Source organism: Solenopsis invicta, chromosome 1 (genome assembly GCF_016802725.1).
Source record: "Solenopsis invicta isolate M01_SB chromosome 1, UNIL_Sinv_3.0, whole genome shotgun sequence".
NCBI classification, from domain to species: Eukaryota; Metazoa; Arthropoda; class Insecta; order Hymenoptera; family Formicidae; genus Solenopsis; species Solenopsis invicta.
The window spans coordinates 25,766,319-25,784,782 of record NC_052664.1 but is presented as its reverse complement, the minus strand read 5'-3'; the positions used below and the strand labels follow the sequence as shown (position 1 = coordinate 25,784,782).

General features: G+C 40.6%; 1 protein-coding gene across 4 annotated transcripts; it reads left to right on the top strand.

Moving 5' to 3' along the window:
• Positions 1-963: 963 nt before the first annotated feature.
• Positions 964-16,535, top strand: LOC105202010 (insulin receptor substrate 1). 4 transcript variants are annotated; one of them, XM_026132371.2, is made up of 10 exons: positions 1,442-3,799; positions 7,727-7,872; positions 8,829-9,117; positions 9,646-9,762; positions 10,778-11,119; positions 11,752-12,164; positions 13,276-13,685; positions 14,150-14,570; positions 14,655-14,895; positions 14,984-16,535. In XM_026132371.2, exons 1-10 carry the CDS (start codon positions 3,406-3,408, stop codon positions 15,937-15,939), a joined length of 3,729 nt encoding a protein of 1,242 aa, XP_025988156.2. In that variant the 5' UTR covers positions 1,442-3,405; the 3' UTR covers positions 15,940-16,535. The 4 variants fall into 4 exon arrangements, with proteins under 4 accessions (XP_039307762.1, XP_025988156.2, XP_025988157.2 ...); XM_039451828.1 differs by lacking the exon at positions 9,646-9,762 and having other exon boundaries at positions 964-3,799; XM_026132372.2 differs by lacking the exon at positions 10,778-11,119 and having other exon boundaries at positions 1,457-3,799.
• The last annotated feature ends 1,929 nt before the right edge of the window (positions 16,536-18,464 follow it).

The following is an 18,464-nucleotide window of genomic DNA, read 5'->3' as shown; positions in this document are numbered from 1 at the left end:
CACGTATACATACGCGAACGGGCGCGCGCGCTCTGATCTCTGGTTCGTATTTACAATCGCGTAGCGCGTACCGCGTATATCGGAGCCGTCGCCATTTGCGCGCGCGCGCGCGCGCGTGCACGCTCTCAGCGCCTGCGTACATCTTGTTTACAACTGCGGAGCTCACCGTACACATGACCTTTACAAGATAGACACGATCGTCTGTTCGGTCGGCTAGGCGTGAACCCGCGCACGGTCCGCGAGAAGGAGAGAGAAAGAAAAGGAAAGATAGACAGAAAGAGGTGTCGTGCGCGCGAGTGTGTCGTGTGTCGTAGCGAGAGTTCCATCGTCTTTCGCTGGATTACATCCGGCGGCTACGTACCCGGCGATTGCGAGACACGAATCGAAACGCGTGCCGAGAGAGTTGCGTCGCATCGCGTTGCGTTACGTTGCGTTGCGTCGCGGCCGTCGAGAAAGATAGAGTTTCGACGACGACGGCCGTTCGCCCGCGCGCAATCACGCTCACGGTCGCGCGAGGTACGACGCGGTCTTGTCGGTCGCGCGCGTCCGAAATACCCCTGGTAAGAAGTAGTACCGGGACGAGGGCTCGCCGCGTGCGCGCGCGCGCGCGCCTAAACGAGACGGCCGGGAAGCAAGCCCGAATTCGTCGTCCCCGTCGGATCCCGGGGGGCGGACGTGAGACCCCCTCCCCTCTTCCTCCCTTCGCGTGTGTTTTCGAGCGCGACGATAGTGCGTCGTTAATCGGGTGATCCGGGTGTGTTTCCTCCTCTCCTACGTGGAGGAGAGAGAGAGAGAGAAACAGTGTAGAGGAGTACGAGGAGCAGCTGCGGAGAAGAAGCAGTAGCGCGAGCGAAGAGTGGAAGTCAGTCGCGACTGACGGGAGGAAGGAAGGGAGGGGAGAGGAAAAGGAACCGCGCTGCGCGTCCCCCCCCCTCCCCCCCGCATCGACCTGGAATGCCGCCGCCACGGTTGTTTTGACGTCGGCCGCCGCTATTGCGCATGAAAAAAAATTCGCGTTGCCCTTGGCAGTAGCCTATTTATCGAGAGGAGTGCGACTGCCGTTGCCGATAAGAGAGCGAATTTCGGCCAGCCGCCCGTATCTGCGAGCCATCATCACTCGTTTCCGTTCGTTCGTCGATCGGTCGTGTTTCCTCGTCGTGCCGTAACACGTTTTCCACGAAGCAGAGACTCCGAACGGTCGTAGCGAGAAAGAAAGAGAGAGAGAGAGAGAGAGAGAACACGCCTCGCCGTGTGCGGCAAAGGTCCCCCTCGCGCCCTTCTTCCTCGTGGCGCCTGTGTCGTCGTCGTGAATCGTGTGCGTGCCGCGCGCGTTATTGCCCGCGTATCGCGCTCTCCGTCTGTCTGTCTGGCCGCTAGTTGGTCGCGCGCACGACCGTCCCCGATTCCCTCTCTCGCCCTTCGTCGGTCTATCTCTGTTCCTCTCTGCGCGTGCGTGAGTGTCGGTGTAGTCCGTGCACGCGCGTGTGTAAGTAAAAGAGAGAGAGAGAGAGAGGGAAAGAGCGCACGCGCGCGCGCATCCGTGTGTACACACGTCACCGTCGTGGAGCACGCAGTAAATTGTGTTATTCGGAGAGACAAACAGGTGCAGGAAAGAAGAGGGTGCCCAACGTGCAACGTACGTTCGCGCTCGCAAAACGGCCGCACCTCGTGTCGCGTTCGCGCCGAGAATCGGTGTGTCGCTCGTGTGTGTCGACTCTCCGTGTCTCGCCTCTCTGCTCGTGCTCTCGCAGAGACGTTTTCCCGTCGTCCCTTCTCCCCTTTCCCCCCTCTCCCCTTTATCCCGTCGCCGGACGCGCGAATTGCTCGCGCGAGGAATGCGCGAGCGGCGGTGGCGCGTCTGAGCGCCGTGTTGGAGCGTCGGAGCGACGTCGGCGCGAGCTCCTCTCCGGCTCCCGCGAGATCTGTGTGGCGGGCGAAATAGACGAAACCGCGTGACAGGTGGATTCGAGGCGTGCCGAGACGTGAAGAGAGAGAGAGAGAGAGAAGGAGAGTGAAAGAGGGAGAGAAAGAGACAGGAACGGAGCGACGACGACGACGACGAGAGTGAGAGAGAGTGCCGTCGCGACATCTCGGAGTCATCGGGCGCGTTCGGCTTGCGATCGGCGTAGGATTTCCCCTAACTTGGGTTTCGACGCCGCAGCGTCGTGGAAGAAGAGGGTGACTGTGAGCGTCGTGGTATCATCGTGGCCGCCGCATATCGTCGCTGCCGTCACCGCTGTCGTCGTCGTCGCCGCCGTCGCCGTCACCGTAGTCTAGCGGTGGTGGCCATGGCTCGCCATTGTTATTGTTGTCGTTCTTCCTAACCTACGAGGAGGTAGACGTCCTCCTTCTCCTTCTCCTCCTCCTCCTCCTTGACTACCGCTGCGAGGGAGAGAGAGAGAGAGAGTGAGAGAGAAGAGAGACAGAAAGAGAGAGAGACGGAGGAGCGAGCGAGGCGGCGCAGCACGACGCAGCACGCCCTCGTCGGAGCAGCTCGATGCCGCTGCTGCTGCTGCTGCTGCTACTGCTGCTACAGTAACTCGCGACGTATATTTACGAAACGCGCTCGGCCACTCCCGCTATCGTTTCCGTCGCGAGACTGTCAATGTGCGACGGCGGAGCCTGTGAGCGCGCGATAAGAACGTCGGAGAGTCGTACTCGACACGAGGAGGGCAGCATCGCAGCTTCGCTCGCTCGGCGGAACATCGGTGGAGCATCGGCGAAGCGGCGGCGGCGACGGCGCGCGTTCTCGCGCAGGAAGCATCGCACAGCTCCACACTGCTGACACGTGGACGCGTGGCCCGCGTTGTTGTGTGGTGCCCGCGAAAGTGCGCGGATTGCGCTCCACCGTGGCGATTGAGCGACATTAATCGGGAGGAGGAGAAACGAAAGAGAGAGAGAGAGGGAAGAGCCATCGCATTTGGCGCGAGTGTGGGAATCTTCGACGCGATGAGCGCGTTCTCTGCGCCACAATGAACTTCCGCGCTGCTGCGCGTCACGCGGTCTTTCGCTGAGGACGAGGCGCACACACACACATACACACACACACACGTGTGTGACGCACGACGTGTGTGTGTGTGTGTCTGTGAGTGAGTGTGTATGTGTGTGTATATGTGCTCTCTCTCGCATGCTCGCGCGTGGAGAAAGGAATACGGGCGGCGAGAAGCGCGAGCGGCGGCACACACAGGGACGATAATAGCTGGGGTGCTACCATGTGAGTGATACGCGAGAGAGGAACGCGAAGGGCCCCCTCTCCCCTCCTCAAACACGCTTGTACGCGCGCGAGCGTACTCCACTCTCTCGAGGGATCGACTCTCTCGGGGTTCCTTTCGTAACCCCCGCGCGGTAACAACGATCATCACGACGACGACGACGACGACGCTCATCTCGATCGTCATCCCGACGATGTCCTCCGGCAGGAGCGGCGGCCTGGCGTCGCCCTCGGCGGGCGGACCCGTGATCCGCTGTGGCCACCTCAAGAAGCTCAAGACGATGAAGAAGAAGTACTTCGTGCTGCGCGGCGAGGGGCCCGGCTGCCTCGCCTGCCTCGAGTACTACGACAGCAAGAAGAAATTCGAGAACAGGCAGCCGCCGAAGCGCAGCATCCTACTGCACAGCTGCTTCAACATCAACAAGCGCGGCGACACCAAGCACAAGCACGTGATCGCGCTCTACACCAAGGACGAGTGCTTCTGCTTGATCCTCGACAATGAGAAGGAGCTGGACGAGTGGCTCAAGGCGATGCTCAGGCTACAGAGCGGGGACGTGCCCGACGGGGAGCAGCCGCGGCCTACATTCGGTAATTTTGCGCCCAATTCCCGCCTGAGAACCGATGATGACGACGAGCTCCCTGCGCCTTGCCTCACCTCACCTCACTTCACCTCGACTTACCTTACCTCACCTCGTCCCGTCCCGTCTCGTCTCGTCTCGTCTTCGTTCGTTCCTCCGTACGTGCCGGAAAAAATCCCCATCAAAAATCAATCTCTCGAAAATTGATGGATCGGCGTCGTTATCGAAATACGACTCGCGCGCAGTTGTCTCTCAAGCCTTCTTCGCGGCCATCTATCAACGACCTTGATACGCATTTCTGTTACGTCTTAGAAAATACGAGACGTCTCGCTTTCCGCGGACGGTAATCAAATTTTTTTTTTTTTTTTTTTTTCATGGTGACGAGAGGATTATCGTTCGCTTCATATCGACCGGTACGTAGGGACCTGCAACGGGACCTTGATCGCGCGTACACGTTTGTTTACGTCTCCGATAGAATGAATCAACGACTTTTTAGGCCAGGGTTGCACCGTCAATTTTTCAAGATTGCATCTACATGAATTATTTCAACTATTGTTTACATCATGTTTACATAAACATTTTTCACGTAGGTAATAAATTATGTGATAAATTATGATTAATTAGAATTAAAAAAAAAACACATATTACAAAATATTACAAAAAATAATCAAATCTCAAGACTGGTAATAAAAGGTACAAAGAAAGAAGTATGAATTTTTAATAAGTGACAAAAGTGAAGACATGAATAAAATCAAGGTTTTCAAAACCATCGTTTACTTTTCACGCAGTGAAAGAAAAAACTGACTAAATTTTAATATATTTTTGTTTTTAGTAGTTGTAATGAAGTATCTACTGAATGTAAATATTTATTTACTACAAGAATCAGTAATTTAATTTGACTATCATTTTCTTTTATTCAGTAAATGTTTATGTACCGTAGGTAAATATTTCATTGCTGTAACTATTCTTCAAAAAAATGTTCATTAAAATTTAGTAATTTATTTCTCTCACTATAGCATTCTAAAAATCGTGCCTAAATCAGGATTAAACGTTTGCGCGTAAAATATATATATAATCTACATTACACGTATACAATGTAAACTATGTTTCACGTGTCATCTATGTAAACAATAATCTGCGAATTATCAAAGTTTTAGATTTCATAAGTGAAATAATTAAAATTTACATTACGTTTTTGTTTATTTTCAATATCATATATTTTTATCTGCTCAATATATACTAAAGTCGTATATATGTATGAACAATCTTAAAAATCAATTACTTTTGTTGTATTATGTTATCCAATTTGTAATAACTACATTACTTGTACTGCCTATATGAAAAAAAGTCATGTAAACAATACATAAATCCGTACAGATGCAATCTTGAAATGTGCGATACAATCCTGACCTGAACTAAATAATAATTGAAAATAAAATTATAAATGACATTTAAATTTCCGATATTTCTGACAAAAAAAATTATGAGTCTTCGATGGCTCATAGATTACTCATTGTTTTACGTAGATGAACACAGGTTAAACATAATTTACATTTACGTGCATAAACGTAAATGTAGATTATCATATTTCACATGTAAATATCCCAACCTTGCTTTGAATCGCTTCTTCGCGGAATTGGTTTCATTTCCCACCTTTTTTTTTCTTTTTAATCAATACAGGAACATGAACAACATAAGATAAACAACACTCTGTGTGAATAATCCATGTAAATACAATCTTGAAATATGCGGCACAGTTCTGACCTAAACTAAATCACAATAGACAATAAAATTATAAATAAAATTTAAATTTTTAATATTTTTGACTATGAGTTTTTGAAGATTCATAGATTACTCATAGTTTTACGTAGATGACAGGTTAAACATAATTTACATTTACATGTATAAACGTAGGTGTAGATTATCATATTTTACGCGTAACTATTCCAACCTTGTTTTGAACTGCTTCTTCAGGGATTTTGTTTCATTTCCTTTTTTTTTTCTTTTTGATTAATACAGGAACACGAAATTTTTCATGTAATTAGTTTGTAGAAAAATTGATTTTGATCCACGTATGTTGGTATTACAATTTTGTACACGTTCTTGAGAAATCTACATAAATTTGTGTGAAACTAAAGGGATGCAAGGAGCATAATAAAGAAATGGCTCGTCTGCTATCTATTTTGTGACTTCCACATTTCGAACGAGTTATATAGCCTTGGAATAAAAATAACAGTTGGCAATTGTTTGTGCTGTTGTGTTCTTTGCAAAAACAAAGAAAACAAGAGTGATGTCGGATAAAAACAAAACACCTTTGTTTTAAATCGCGCATCATTTCTACGAACTCTTGCTTTTAATGTATGTTAAAAAAAATATCCGTTATTTGTCTCGATTATCAACACAATTCTCTTGACATCTATAAACTTAAATTATTTTTTATTATAAAAGTCAGCATTTATATTATTATTGTATATGTATTTTTGAATATTTGTTATTTGCTACAATGCATTTGAATTAAAAATATACCTAAGAGAGGGCATTCACGCGAAAATCAACTATCAGTAATTTGTTAGATAAAATTTTGAAAGTACTTTTATGTCATTTTCAACGCTGAATTGAATGGTGTAAAATAAATATCAAAACATTTTTTTTTTTCATCGTTTTGAAAAACAATTTTGAGAAAAATAATTGGATTATAAAATTCGTTAGATATATCTCCCGTGTAGCATGTAAAAAATCTACCGAAAAGTTAAATGTTTGTCGGAGTTATAAAATTAAAAAAAGAATCCATTTATATTTTTCTTAATATATTTGCATTTGACTTGATTTGATAAAAACATGTGTTATTTTTTACGAGAAGTAACTTCAGGTTATACCTATATATGAGAAGATTTGGAATAAATTAAATTAAACACTATATGTTGGGCTTTTATCTTGTGGGCTTTGATGCTTGTTCTCTTTGTAACTGTGCAGTTCGTATTATCTTTCTTGTACATTTATACTTTGCTGATATTCTCTTTACATGTATATTTCAAGTCGATCCTTCATGACTGAAAATCGTGGTCTCTACTTGCAATACTCATGTATACTCTATGGTGACTGTCTTAGTACAGGTACTTTCTCGACGGTTTGCTATTGCCTTCCGAGAAAAATAGTGATCAATTAAAAATCTGATATGTTCTGGGCGGATTTGAATCTTGGTACAAAGAGTGCAGATGCGCAATTCTTATATCACGATCATTAAATTTCGCTGATATTCTCTCTTCATACCTAGATATTCGTTTTTTAGCCCGCTTTTGACCAATTTCCGCTGATGTCGCACTTATCGTTATTTCAGAGTCTGTGAGAGAATTTATTATTGTTTGCGGACCTTGCTCCACGCACTTTACTCTCCCTTTACCCCGCGGTTCTCCCACCTATCAGGCATAGAGTTTTCCGTGCCTCGAGACCCTCTTGCCTCTCTATCCTTCCCCCTCTTCCTTCTCCTCGGAGCTTCTATGTTAAAACCGGCGTATCTATACTACTTAGAATGATAATATGAACTACATAATCCTAAAGAGAATAGACTTTACGTCAAGAAAGAAGCCTAACATGTACTGAAGGATGATTTTGAAAAAAGTTTTTAATAAGAGTAAAATATTACCACCAGTCAATACTCTAAGTTTTCTTATATACATTCTGAAGCTATTTCTTATCGCAAGTAACAAGTATTTTATGTCGAATATAAGTATATTGAAAAAAAATAAAAATTAATATAAGTAATAAAATAAATGCATATATATTTCATATACATAAATTTATATTAAATTACGCATATATATATAAAATACATTTATTTACATTAAGTATAGTTTATTAATAAAATATTAGATCCTGAATTATTTCCATGTTTCAAATATAAGCTTAGTGCTTTACATTTTTTTCTGTCTTGTTTCAGAACACGTATGGCAAGTTACAATGCAAAAAAGAGGTCTAGGGGCACGAAAGAATATTCACGGACCTTACAGATTATGCCTCACCGATCAAACTTTAAGTTTAGTGAAGATTGGGGCACAAGATAACTCCGATTCTATCGAGATTTCTGTAAGTTTACATATGAAATACAGTTAAAAGAGCATAATGTCATTACTATAAACTAGTGCTTACAACTCGTATATTTTTTATATAAGTTTCGCTATTTAATAATAAGAGAATGAACGCGATAGTCTGCCGTGTGCAATTTTATTTGGGGTGGTCCGAGATGTATTTAGACGGATCAGTTTTCAATGTGGATAATATAGTTGGATGAAAGATTTTGTTTAGACTAAGCGATGCCACACGCGAGACATAATTGTACACGGCAACATTTCAAATTTCAACATCTCGACATGTCAGAGTGTGTTATTGCTAGTTTGGAAAGGCTTACCGTGAAACTTTGCGAAATATACGCTTTAAAAATGCACTGAAAACACGATTTGGTAATAATAATCAAGCCTAGATTACAGTTACTAAGCTTTGGTGAAATAATTTTTATTAAATGTTTGCCTAATATAACCAAATATTTAATAATCGTTTAGTAATCGATTGATTACTATCACTATGTTTGGTTATTATTAATATAATTATTAAATATTACTTATAAATTATTAAATATTTGATTATATTAAAATTAATTGAAATAATTTCATCAAAACTTTATTATTATAAAACTTTTTTTCATTGTGAGCATTATTAATTTTTTGTAAGATACATTGTTTTTTTCGGCACCTCTGCACACATTGGATCACAATATTTCCGAGTTGAATTTTGATTACTTTTACAAGTATAAAAAGGATTCTTCTTCAATAAATCTTACATATACTTTAATGTTTCTATTTGTATGATTGTTTATTTTAAAAAATCGTGTATAAATGTTATAATTAATTACATTGCTCTTAATTTTTCAAATAAAATAAATGTGCTGGGTCATTCGTGTCGAATTGTGTGAACAGAGGATTAAAAATGCATTTTTGTTATCAATTAGAGATTACTTAAACTTAGCATTTCTTTTTCTTTTGCAGCTAAATTACATTAGACGATGTGGATTCGCGGATGATATATTCTACATTGAAGTCGGCCGATCCGCCGTAACTGGAGACGGTGAATTTTGGATGGCGGTTGAAGACAACAATATCGCGCTCAACATGTACGATGTAATAACGACTGCGATGAAAAATTCGAAAAGTAACAAAGACGAGGTGGCGCCTCGTCAGAGAACACGTAGTTCCTCCGCCAATGAAGCCAGCAAACCTATATCCGTTCTCCAAAGACGGCATACGGGTCAAAAGCTTCATGGCTTTTCACCTCTGGGTAAGCTATAATTTTTGCAACTCTGTTCCTTGTACATATCGTTGTGATTTACATGAGGATGTGAATTATCGGTTTTTTCAGACTGTTTCTTACTTATCAAAATGTGATTTTCACAAGTGTAACTTTGGACATATCGGTTATCACGTGTCCATAATCAGAGCTCGAAGATATTGGTTGCTTTAATAACACATGTCGACACAAGCGTCATTATATCTTTTTTTTGGTATTCAATGAGTAACAAAGATAGAATGATGCTCGTGTCAACTTGTGCTATTAATGGAAAGCATTCACTGTGTCTCGGTTTGCTTGAACATACGTCATTTGTGTATTTAAAGTTATCCTTTTTACGAATTCCTTTTTAAATCCGAACTCGAAACTTTGTCTAGTACACCGTTCCTTTACACATAATTGCCGCCAATTGCACACGCACATTAAATTGTATATGTTAAGAAAACCAGGTGAATCGTCGTATTGTACACGTTAGAGCTCAGCTTTAGAGTAACACAAGTGGGTTTACGGGGTTTACAGAGGAACAGAAGACACACAAGGAGCAAGTGGAACCGTTGCAAGAGCAGACTGCTACTCCCTCTGTTCTCACACAGTGTAGTCAATCTCGGAATACCTCCTCCACCAATACAGTCACGGGTCTGTTCTCTGTCACAATAGCTATTTGCTTTCCTTCTTTCGCGTTCTATGGATTTTGAATGGCAAAAAAGATCACACGAGAGCAGTGAACATGCTCATTTTATTTTTCTTCAGTTTTTTATTTCATGAAGTACAGGACTTTATTCAAAGATTTGATCATTGCATTTTTTCTTTTACTTCAGATTTGGTGCGCCGTATCTAGCAATATTGTGCTATTTACATACATAAATTGAAACAATTTATTTTTACATTTCATTTTTCAGAAAAAATAAATTTTAAAGGAATTGTCATGTTATACGTTCTTCATTTCATCTGTAATATCATATCTTATCATCTTGTGAAATATATCGATAAATTCAATTTGATGAAAAGAAAAAATATTTTTAATATTTTAAAAGTAACGTCAGAAATTATACAATTAACGTTGATATTAAAATATGTTAAAATAAATGTTGATTATGATTAATATAAATTTGAACATTGAAAAGCTAAAGTTGATACTTTAAACGAATGCAATGATCAATTAATTGTATTAAAAAGGAAAGTTTGGGTCGATTCAGCAATGCATCGTTTTCTGAGTGTTAGTTTCATGATGTAAATAGCATGATTCATTCATAGATATCCGAAATCTGTAAATTATCCGATGTTAGGTTTTACATATAATGCATCTTGCTAAAATGATAATGGAAGATAGGAAATTGGTACACGCTTTATTGTCACTTTGATGTTACTGATACGTGTGTTCTATCGCATTTCTCTCGTCACATAAAAATTATCATCATAAAGGGAAATTAAACTTGGTAGAACAGTTGTTAGTTGAAAATGATTTTAAAAATAGATTTCGTGTGTCAGACTTGTCAATAACTTTGTCGCGAGACGTAAGAGATAGTTTCTCTTCGGTCATGTCTTTAACAGCACGATCGGTACGCTACCGTGCCGTATCTGCCGTATCCGTCGCAAAGATGCACGCAAGACAAAGACAGTTGTGCGATAGTGAGAGGTGTGTGGTTTGCAGCCGTTGCTGGTACCGGGGCTTGGACTACTGGGATTGCCACGACTAATGCCAACAGTGCCGGTACCGCTAGACGTCGTCATTCGGTAGCGAGTCATCCTCATTCCGTCAATAATTCCCAATCCATTCATGTCACAACAGCAACAAATGCAACTATGACCACTGTCACTACCACTACCATCACTGCAACCACCACTACCATCACCACCACCATTACTGCGACCGTCACCGCGACGATCACTACAACCACTACCGCGACAATATCCCATCAGAGAACCTTGTCGCTGCCCTTAGCTGCCGTTATTATCAATCAAACGCAACCATCTAAAAGATCCGTTTTACGGTGTATGTATTTCGTTCCGTCATATGTTTGTTTAATCGATCCGAAATCTCTGTTTTATCCTTCAGTGTTTCTGCAGTATGCTTGTTATGCTCTTTCTGTTACGCATCTCATCCTTCCAAACTGTATAAAACCAATCAATGTTATGTTTATCTAATAAGAGATCATTTTATAACTGTAAGTTTTGCTAGCATGTTAAGTGCACGATACATTACGAAACAAATGCTTTAGTTTGTATCTTCTATTTATTTGTTATTGAATATAAGGAATGGATTTTGTATATTTTTCTCCTGGATGCTCCATAGTGTTGATACTTGAATAATAATCTCTGCAAATTAGTTATTGTAATTTTTATTTTGCTTTATTTAATTTTTACATAACCAGAGTTCTGGGAACGTGCAATATTTGACGAAGTGACCATGATTCCTATTGATTGCTTAACTTAAAGAAAAAAAAGAAATATATATAACAATAAAAAATATGTTCTGTACATACATAATGATATATATATGTATATGTATATATATATGCAAATATAAAACTAACTGCTGTTGCTATGCTGGGACGATGGAGCTGGCTTCTTTCTACTGTATGCGAGTAAGCGTCATGAGGAGATTTCTAACAAATATTTTTGCAGGTGCTACTGGGCGCGATCGATGTGACAGTTTGCCGTCAAGGGCCCGCAACACTAACGAAGCACAACCGGCCACAATTGTGTTAAGCCATCCTAGAGGAGCCCATATCATGTCGCACGTACCGCGGCCGCATTCCATGTGTGGACGAGGCCTTTCGTATTCTCCACCAGTCGCATCAATGCCGATTAGTCCGTCTTCCGACGTTTGTTCATCGGATTCGGCCGGATCGTCACCCTCGATGGACGATTGTGGTGAGAATATCATGGAAGAAAGCACTGTCTCAAGGTACGGGCATTCCTTGACACCCGATGAGCCTATAATCTTGGACAAGAAAGGTGATGATTACGCCCTGTGGTCAACGTCGCATCCACATTTAAAATACTCGCCAAACTTTAAATCTCATTCGCCCTCTCAGGTGAGCGTAATACGCTTCTTAATTTTTTAACAAATCAGAAAATTAATTGAGAGCACGCAATTCAAAATGCTCATAAAATTTAAAGTTATAAAATTTTTTTAAATTAAAACATATATTACGAGTTACCTCACTCCTTAATCTCTTATTACGGATGTGATAACTCTTTAGCGTATTTCTGCGGTGCACTATTTTTTACACAGATATACAGGACTTACAATTTAAACACCAAACGGTCTAATTTAGAGGTGTTTTCATAGTAAGATACTCTGTGATTTGTCATTATCTTCGAAGATAGTGATCGAATAAAATCAGATGTTTCTGATTAGTCGGATTTGAATCTGAGTCTTTGGCACAGAGAGTAGATGCATAATTCTCTGCGCCACGATCACTAAACATATTACGATTTATAAATTGATACGATTAATAGATGTAATAAATTTTTTCGAACATTTTGGCTGTGCATTTGCAGATATTAGCGAAATTACAAAATATAAAAATCCTTTAATTTCACGCTTCCTGGTGTGACCTGAATTCATAGTCAATTTTGTACCATTCCAAATCTTTTACTGTGATTAGAAAATCAAATGACGTTTGGAAACATGAAAGGTCAAAGACCGTGAGAGCATGATAAACTTCTGAAGTATTGATAATTCGCAATCATTGCAATTTGGAAGAAATTAAATACTTGTGACAGAGTGAATGAGTGTAGTAAAAATTAACCTTGAACCGCGCATCTTGAACCGCACTATGCTATCATTTGCCCTATGTTTTTCTGATTTTTAATATCGAGAGAGAGTCTTTTACTCTTTAATTAATTTTTTAATACAACAAACGAGCCTTTATAAGAAAAATGCAAGTATACCTTTAAGTCATCTTATGTATCATATATAATAAGAAAGTTGATAAAGATATCTAATATTTAACACACAAAATTTAACAGATATTTGTTACGATAGTCCTTATAACATAAGGTAAAATTTTGGTTGTTACTCGATTGTATTTTCATCATCGTATCGTTAACATTTTTTCAAAATAAAGTGATATGTAGCATAAAAATAACGTAGTATCGACCTGTTGAATAAATACTGATAATTTGTCGTTTTTGTTGCAGAGTTCCTACCAGAGTGAAATGTATAGTCCCTGCGGTTCAAGTCCGGGACGTGGTGGCGCATATATACCCATGAGCCCGGCAACGACGGCCCATTCTCGCGGATCATCTCTAGTGGAAGAAAGCAACGTAGACGGTTACGTACCGATGGCACCTGTTGGAGATGACGGTTATGTCGATATGGATCCTGTAAATAGTCACAACGGTCACTTTCCAGACGATATATCGCAGAATGATGGTAGTAGTTGTTCCGTTACATCCGGTACGCCTAGTACGGATTTGCGGTTCTCCGAGTATCATTTGGACAAAGTAACGAGCTTTTTAACACCAGGGGAGGATGTCCAAGCCAGACCGACCAGAGCTTACTCTGTTGGATCCAGGCCGGAACAAGCCAATAGGCATCGTAAGAACAGGTATGAGTTTTAAATTTAGAGTTTAACTATGTAAGGACAGACTTTCGTTTAGCGGTACCTCATTTATACTAACAAATTTATGTTCAGTTTGACTAATAAGACCTCGATGTGTTTGACTTCAATTTTCATGAATTCTTTAACAAAGCTACATACTGATAAAGAAAAAAGTTAGTGAATCTCTAGTCTAACCTTCAGTTATTGAAACTTTTATCTGCCAATATGTTCGGAGAAATAGAGCCCTACTGTATACATTTGTTAAAAATATTTTAACGTGATATACTATGTTTATTATTGGTCGGGTAAAATATCAAGTTTTGTAAAATTTTATGACAGTTGCTTGTCTGATATGAGAGAACGTGTTAACTTAAAACATGAGCTTTAAACTTTGTCTAAATATATTGTCTAATTACTGACACAATGATACGAACCAGATCTCTAACTTTGCTATGATATTCTTTGCGCAGGTTGGACATCACTCCGCAAGACGCCAATAGAGTACGAGCATTTTCCGTAGGTAGTCGATCCAAGAGGCCCGAGATCGGAAGGCTAGCCAATGTAATTACCGCGCCATTACCAGCTGGTGCCGACACAGCAAATTCAAAGTCGAGTTCCGCGCCATTATTGTCGAGCTCTTGGGGACACAACTCGGGCTGCTCTGGAGTGTCCGATCGCATGGAAGATCTCATGGAATTGGATTTCACGAGGCCCAGTATTCCGACCGCTCTCTCCTCGCCTCCGTCATCTTCTTCCCAACCTCAATCGCAGCCGCAACCGTACTCTACTTATTCTACTGCCACCGACACTAGTTCCTATGTCGACATGTCGCCCGGACAAGCTCCCATATCGACCACTGCCCCATATGTCGATATGAGTGGCATAAATAAGGTATATTGATATATCGATTTTTTTTCTGTTAATAAAATTGTTGCATAGCCGTTGTCAAGCATTAATAAAATTCTTTTCTTACAGATCAATCGCAATAACAATAATAATACAATCACTGCCAATCACAATCATAGCCACATGCATATATCATCGTTAACTTTCACCCATAAACCTGTAATTACAACTTTAAAGCCGGTGGAAGAAGCGGAGGGACCTTACATGAAGATGGACGGTACGATAGAGGATTGGACTCATTCGGAAGCGAGCCCAAAACAAATATCTTTGCCTGTTCAAGATGATATCTATCAAACAAATGGGCCACCAGGTATTATTCCGCAAATATATTTATTGCAAACAAATTTTTTTATATAATATGATAAAAATAATGTTTAAAAATTACTGTGAATCTTTAGGTAGTACAAGAACGGCACCGGTAGATCTTCCGCAACCGAGGCGTCCTCCAGAGGGGTACGTCGAGATGTCTTTTAAAGCACGGCCAAGTTTAGAGCAAGACTACATAAATATGAGCATGGGTGGGAACAATCGAAATAATCGTAAAACACGGACGGGCAGTCGCAAGGAAAAATCGCGATCGCAACCAATAGCGATTCAGGCGGGCAGTAAGCCGTCTAAAACTCCAAATTTTCTACCTTTGAATGGAAGTCCGACATCCGAGAGTCTGGCGAGCACGCCCGCCTCTCCGCCGCGAGCCACGCCAACGGGTTCATCGGCCACGATCTTCCCCTTTTCCCTGAACAGTCCTCAGTCACCCGTGAAACCTTTCATGAAAAAAAATGATGAGTTCTCTACGGACGTTTCTAACCAAAATAAGAATGATGAATACGCGGTAATGGAACCCGCGAAGAGGGTTTGTATGTCGTGTTCTACCCCATTGACGGAGACAATGTCCTCGTCGAAGGCGAATAATGAGAAGTCACCTAGTCCTGTAGAGAAGAATGTTCGGGTTATATTAAAGTCTTCGTTATCGCAAGAACATGGTAAGCCCATTAACGTAATAACGAAAAAACTCTCGGATCTAACAGTGTCGAAACCGCGTCTCGTCACGGCCTCGCCAAACACCAGTCCCACCCTGACGGGTTTCAAGCCATCAACCGTGCAACAGCCGAAGCCATCCTCGCCAAAGTTCATCGACGAGACCCCCACGCCTACGCCCACGTCTACACCCACGCCTACGCCAAGTCCATTGGACAGCGAGGGCTACGAGAAGCTTCAACCGGGCGCGACAATACTGCACTACGCTAGTCTCGATCTACCGGAGATCGATAATCCAGCGCCAGTGTCGCCGGCGTCCACACAGGAGAATTTTACCTACGCCGAGATCGACTTCGCGAAACTCAAACAGACCTAAAATATGCGCATTCAGGATATGCGCGTATTTTGCCGCCCCCGTGTCGCGCATGAAGTTGTGCGTGACGGGATGGCTTGGCTGACGCCTCTTGTGTTCCCCACGATAGCAACGAGTAGGCAGGGTATAATCGATCGTTCTGACATTGGCTCGGCTGGTCTAACGAACAAGGCGCCGGGTAGGAAACTGTATATATAATTAATTTCTTTTTCTCTCCAGCCTAATGGCATTATACCGCTTGCTGGTCTTTTTAGTGTATGGATTGGCAGCCTATTTTAAATCGTTTGAGAAATAAGCATCGTTGGTACCTATAGTTCTGGTTGTACTGCATTAATATCGTATTTTATCGGAATGATGTGAAATTTTTTAATATGGGTAAGGTATACTTTTTTTTTTATTGCTGATTCCGAACAGAGTCCTTAAATCTGTCCGCATATATGCTATTTCTAATATGTATTTAACGGTCGGAAAAATTGAACAGAAAAGAGCAAACTACAAAAATGTTATCTTTTATTTAGTTAAATAATGTATTTGTATAATTGGTCAGTGTAGAAAGGATTTCTTCATATTAGATAATATATCACCTAGTTCAATGAAAATTGCTTGTAAAAATGTATAAACCTTTTAAATTTTAATTTTGTTAGTGGACTTGTGTGTTATCTCTATCAAAATTTATTTTGTTTTGTATTATATTTCCAGATGCTGACAAGCCAAATATGCATAAATCAATTCTTTTTTGCGAAATATACATACATACATACATACATACATACATACATACATATATACATACATACATACATATATATATATGTATGTATGTATGTATGTATGTATGTATATGCAGAGAAAAAAATTTAGTATTAAATCAAGAATTCATTGTTTCAATTCATTGTGTTTATAAGCAAGAATATAAAATCTTGGAAAAATTTATAATCTTAAACAGATAATTTGCTTACATAGAGAAAAATTTTCTTCATATAAGCAAATTATGTCTGTTTAAGATTATAAATCGTTCGAAGAAGATTTTATATTCTTGTTTATATATGAAACAATAAATTGTTAATTTGATACTAAATTTTTTCTATGTGCACACACACACACACACACACACACGTGTATGTGTATATATATATATATATATGTATGTATGTATGTACACACACACACACACACACACACACATTAAATTTAACTTGTATATTTGTAATCCTCCTAATATATGTGACGATGAAATTTATTTATATTGATTGTTTTGAAGCTGCGCTCATAAATAACAAACTCTGTTACTTTTTAGTACGCGTATAAATTTTAACGACGTACCTTTTATTTGCGTAATGTAAATTCTATTGAATTTGATTCTTCGTAAAATCTGCACATCATGTGTTGTACAGGAAATAGCATGTTACTATATCTACATGTTCGTTTATTTACCCTAACGTTTTTTAATAACCAAATTGTCGAATTTGAGTATATTTGTGCGTTGTTTTTAATTTAAAAGAAAGAATAATCATATACATATACGTATATAAATTTGCGCGATATTGTGTGACATAAGATTATCGGCTTCTATTTTAAACGTTTTATTCTTATCTTTGGACATTAAATGAGACCTTAAATAACGGAATCTGCGAAGTCTTAGACGTAAGAGGAAACGTGAAATCATGGATTTGCAATTTTTATAACTCGAAGAAGAATAAGATTATTCTAAGCCTAGTTCTTGCGCAGGAATGCATGCCGATGAGATTCCGTTGGTCTTCCTCAAAGCGGACAAAAGTTCTCACGACGCCAACGAAACCCTGCTTTTAGACGTTACTAAACCCGTTTATATCAGCACTAATTGGAATTAAATTAAACGAAATTGAGGTATCGTAAGCTTTAGGAATATCACATAGAATACGGTGGTGTGTAACAGTACACTACCAGAAACATAAGTACTGAAAGAGAAACGCGATGGACCTGGTCTTCGTAACGATTACTGCGACCCGGATGAAATTCCGCAGAGCGAAACCGATATTCGACCGGAGATATTCATCGTTTGCGCTCTCGCGTCTCCTCTGTGCCGAATTTGAATCCGACTGTCTCCTCGCGAAGGAATGTTACCCGCCAATGTTAGATCGACATCTCTCCTAGAATTCGTATTGCAGATACAAAATACATAGATGTTCCGTACAATGGCAGTATACATGTGTTATAACGCTTTTCATATAAATTATGAAGAACCGATAGCGTCTTGAAAGTTGAAAGGGCTAATTCGGCTTCGTATACACACATACACACGTACACGTGAACATACAGTCGCATGACGCGTATACATATATGCATATTCGTGCTGCAGGATATTCTGTGAAAACGGTACAACCGGTGTCGTGCCGGGGGACGGTACAAAGAAAGATGATCTAGAGTAAGAAGAAATACTTAAGACGAAAAAAAGAGCAAAAGAGAAGAAAAAAGGAGGATAAAGATGCCTATGTGTAACGAATTGATCTTTATCAATAGTACGGCTTATCTCGTTTGAGCTAAAAAAA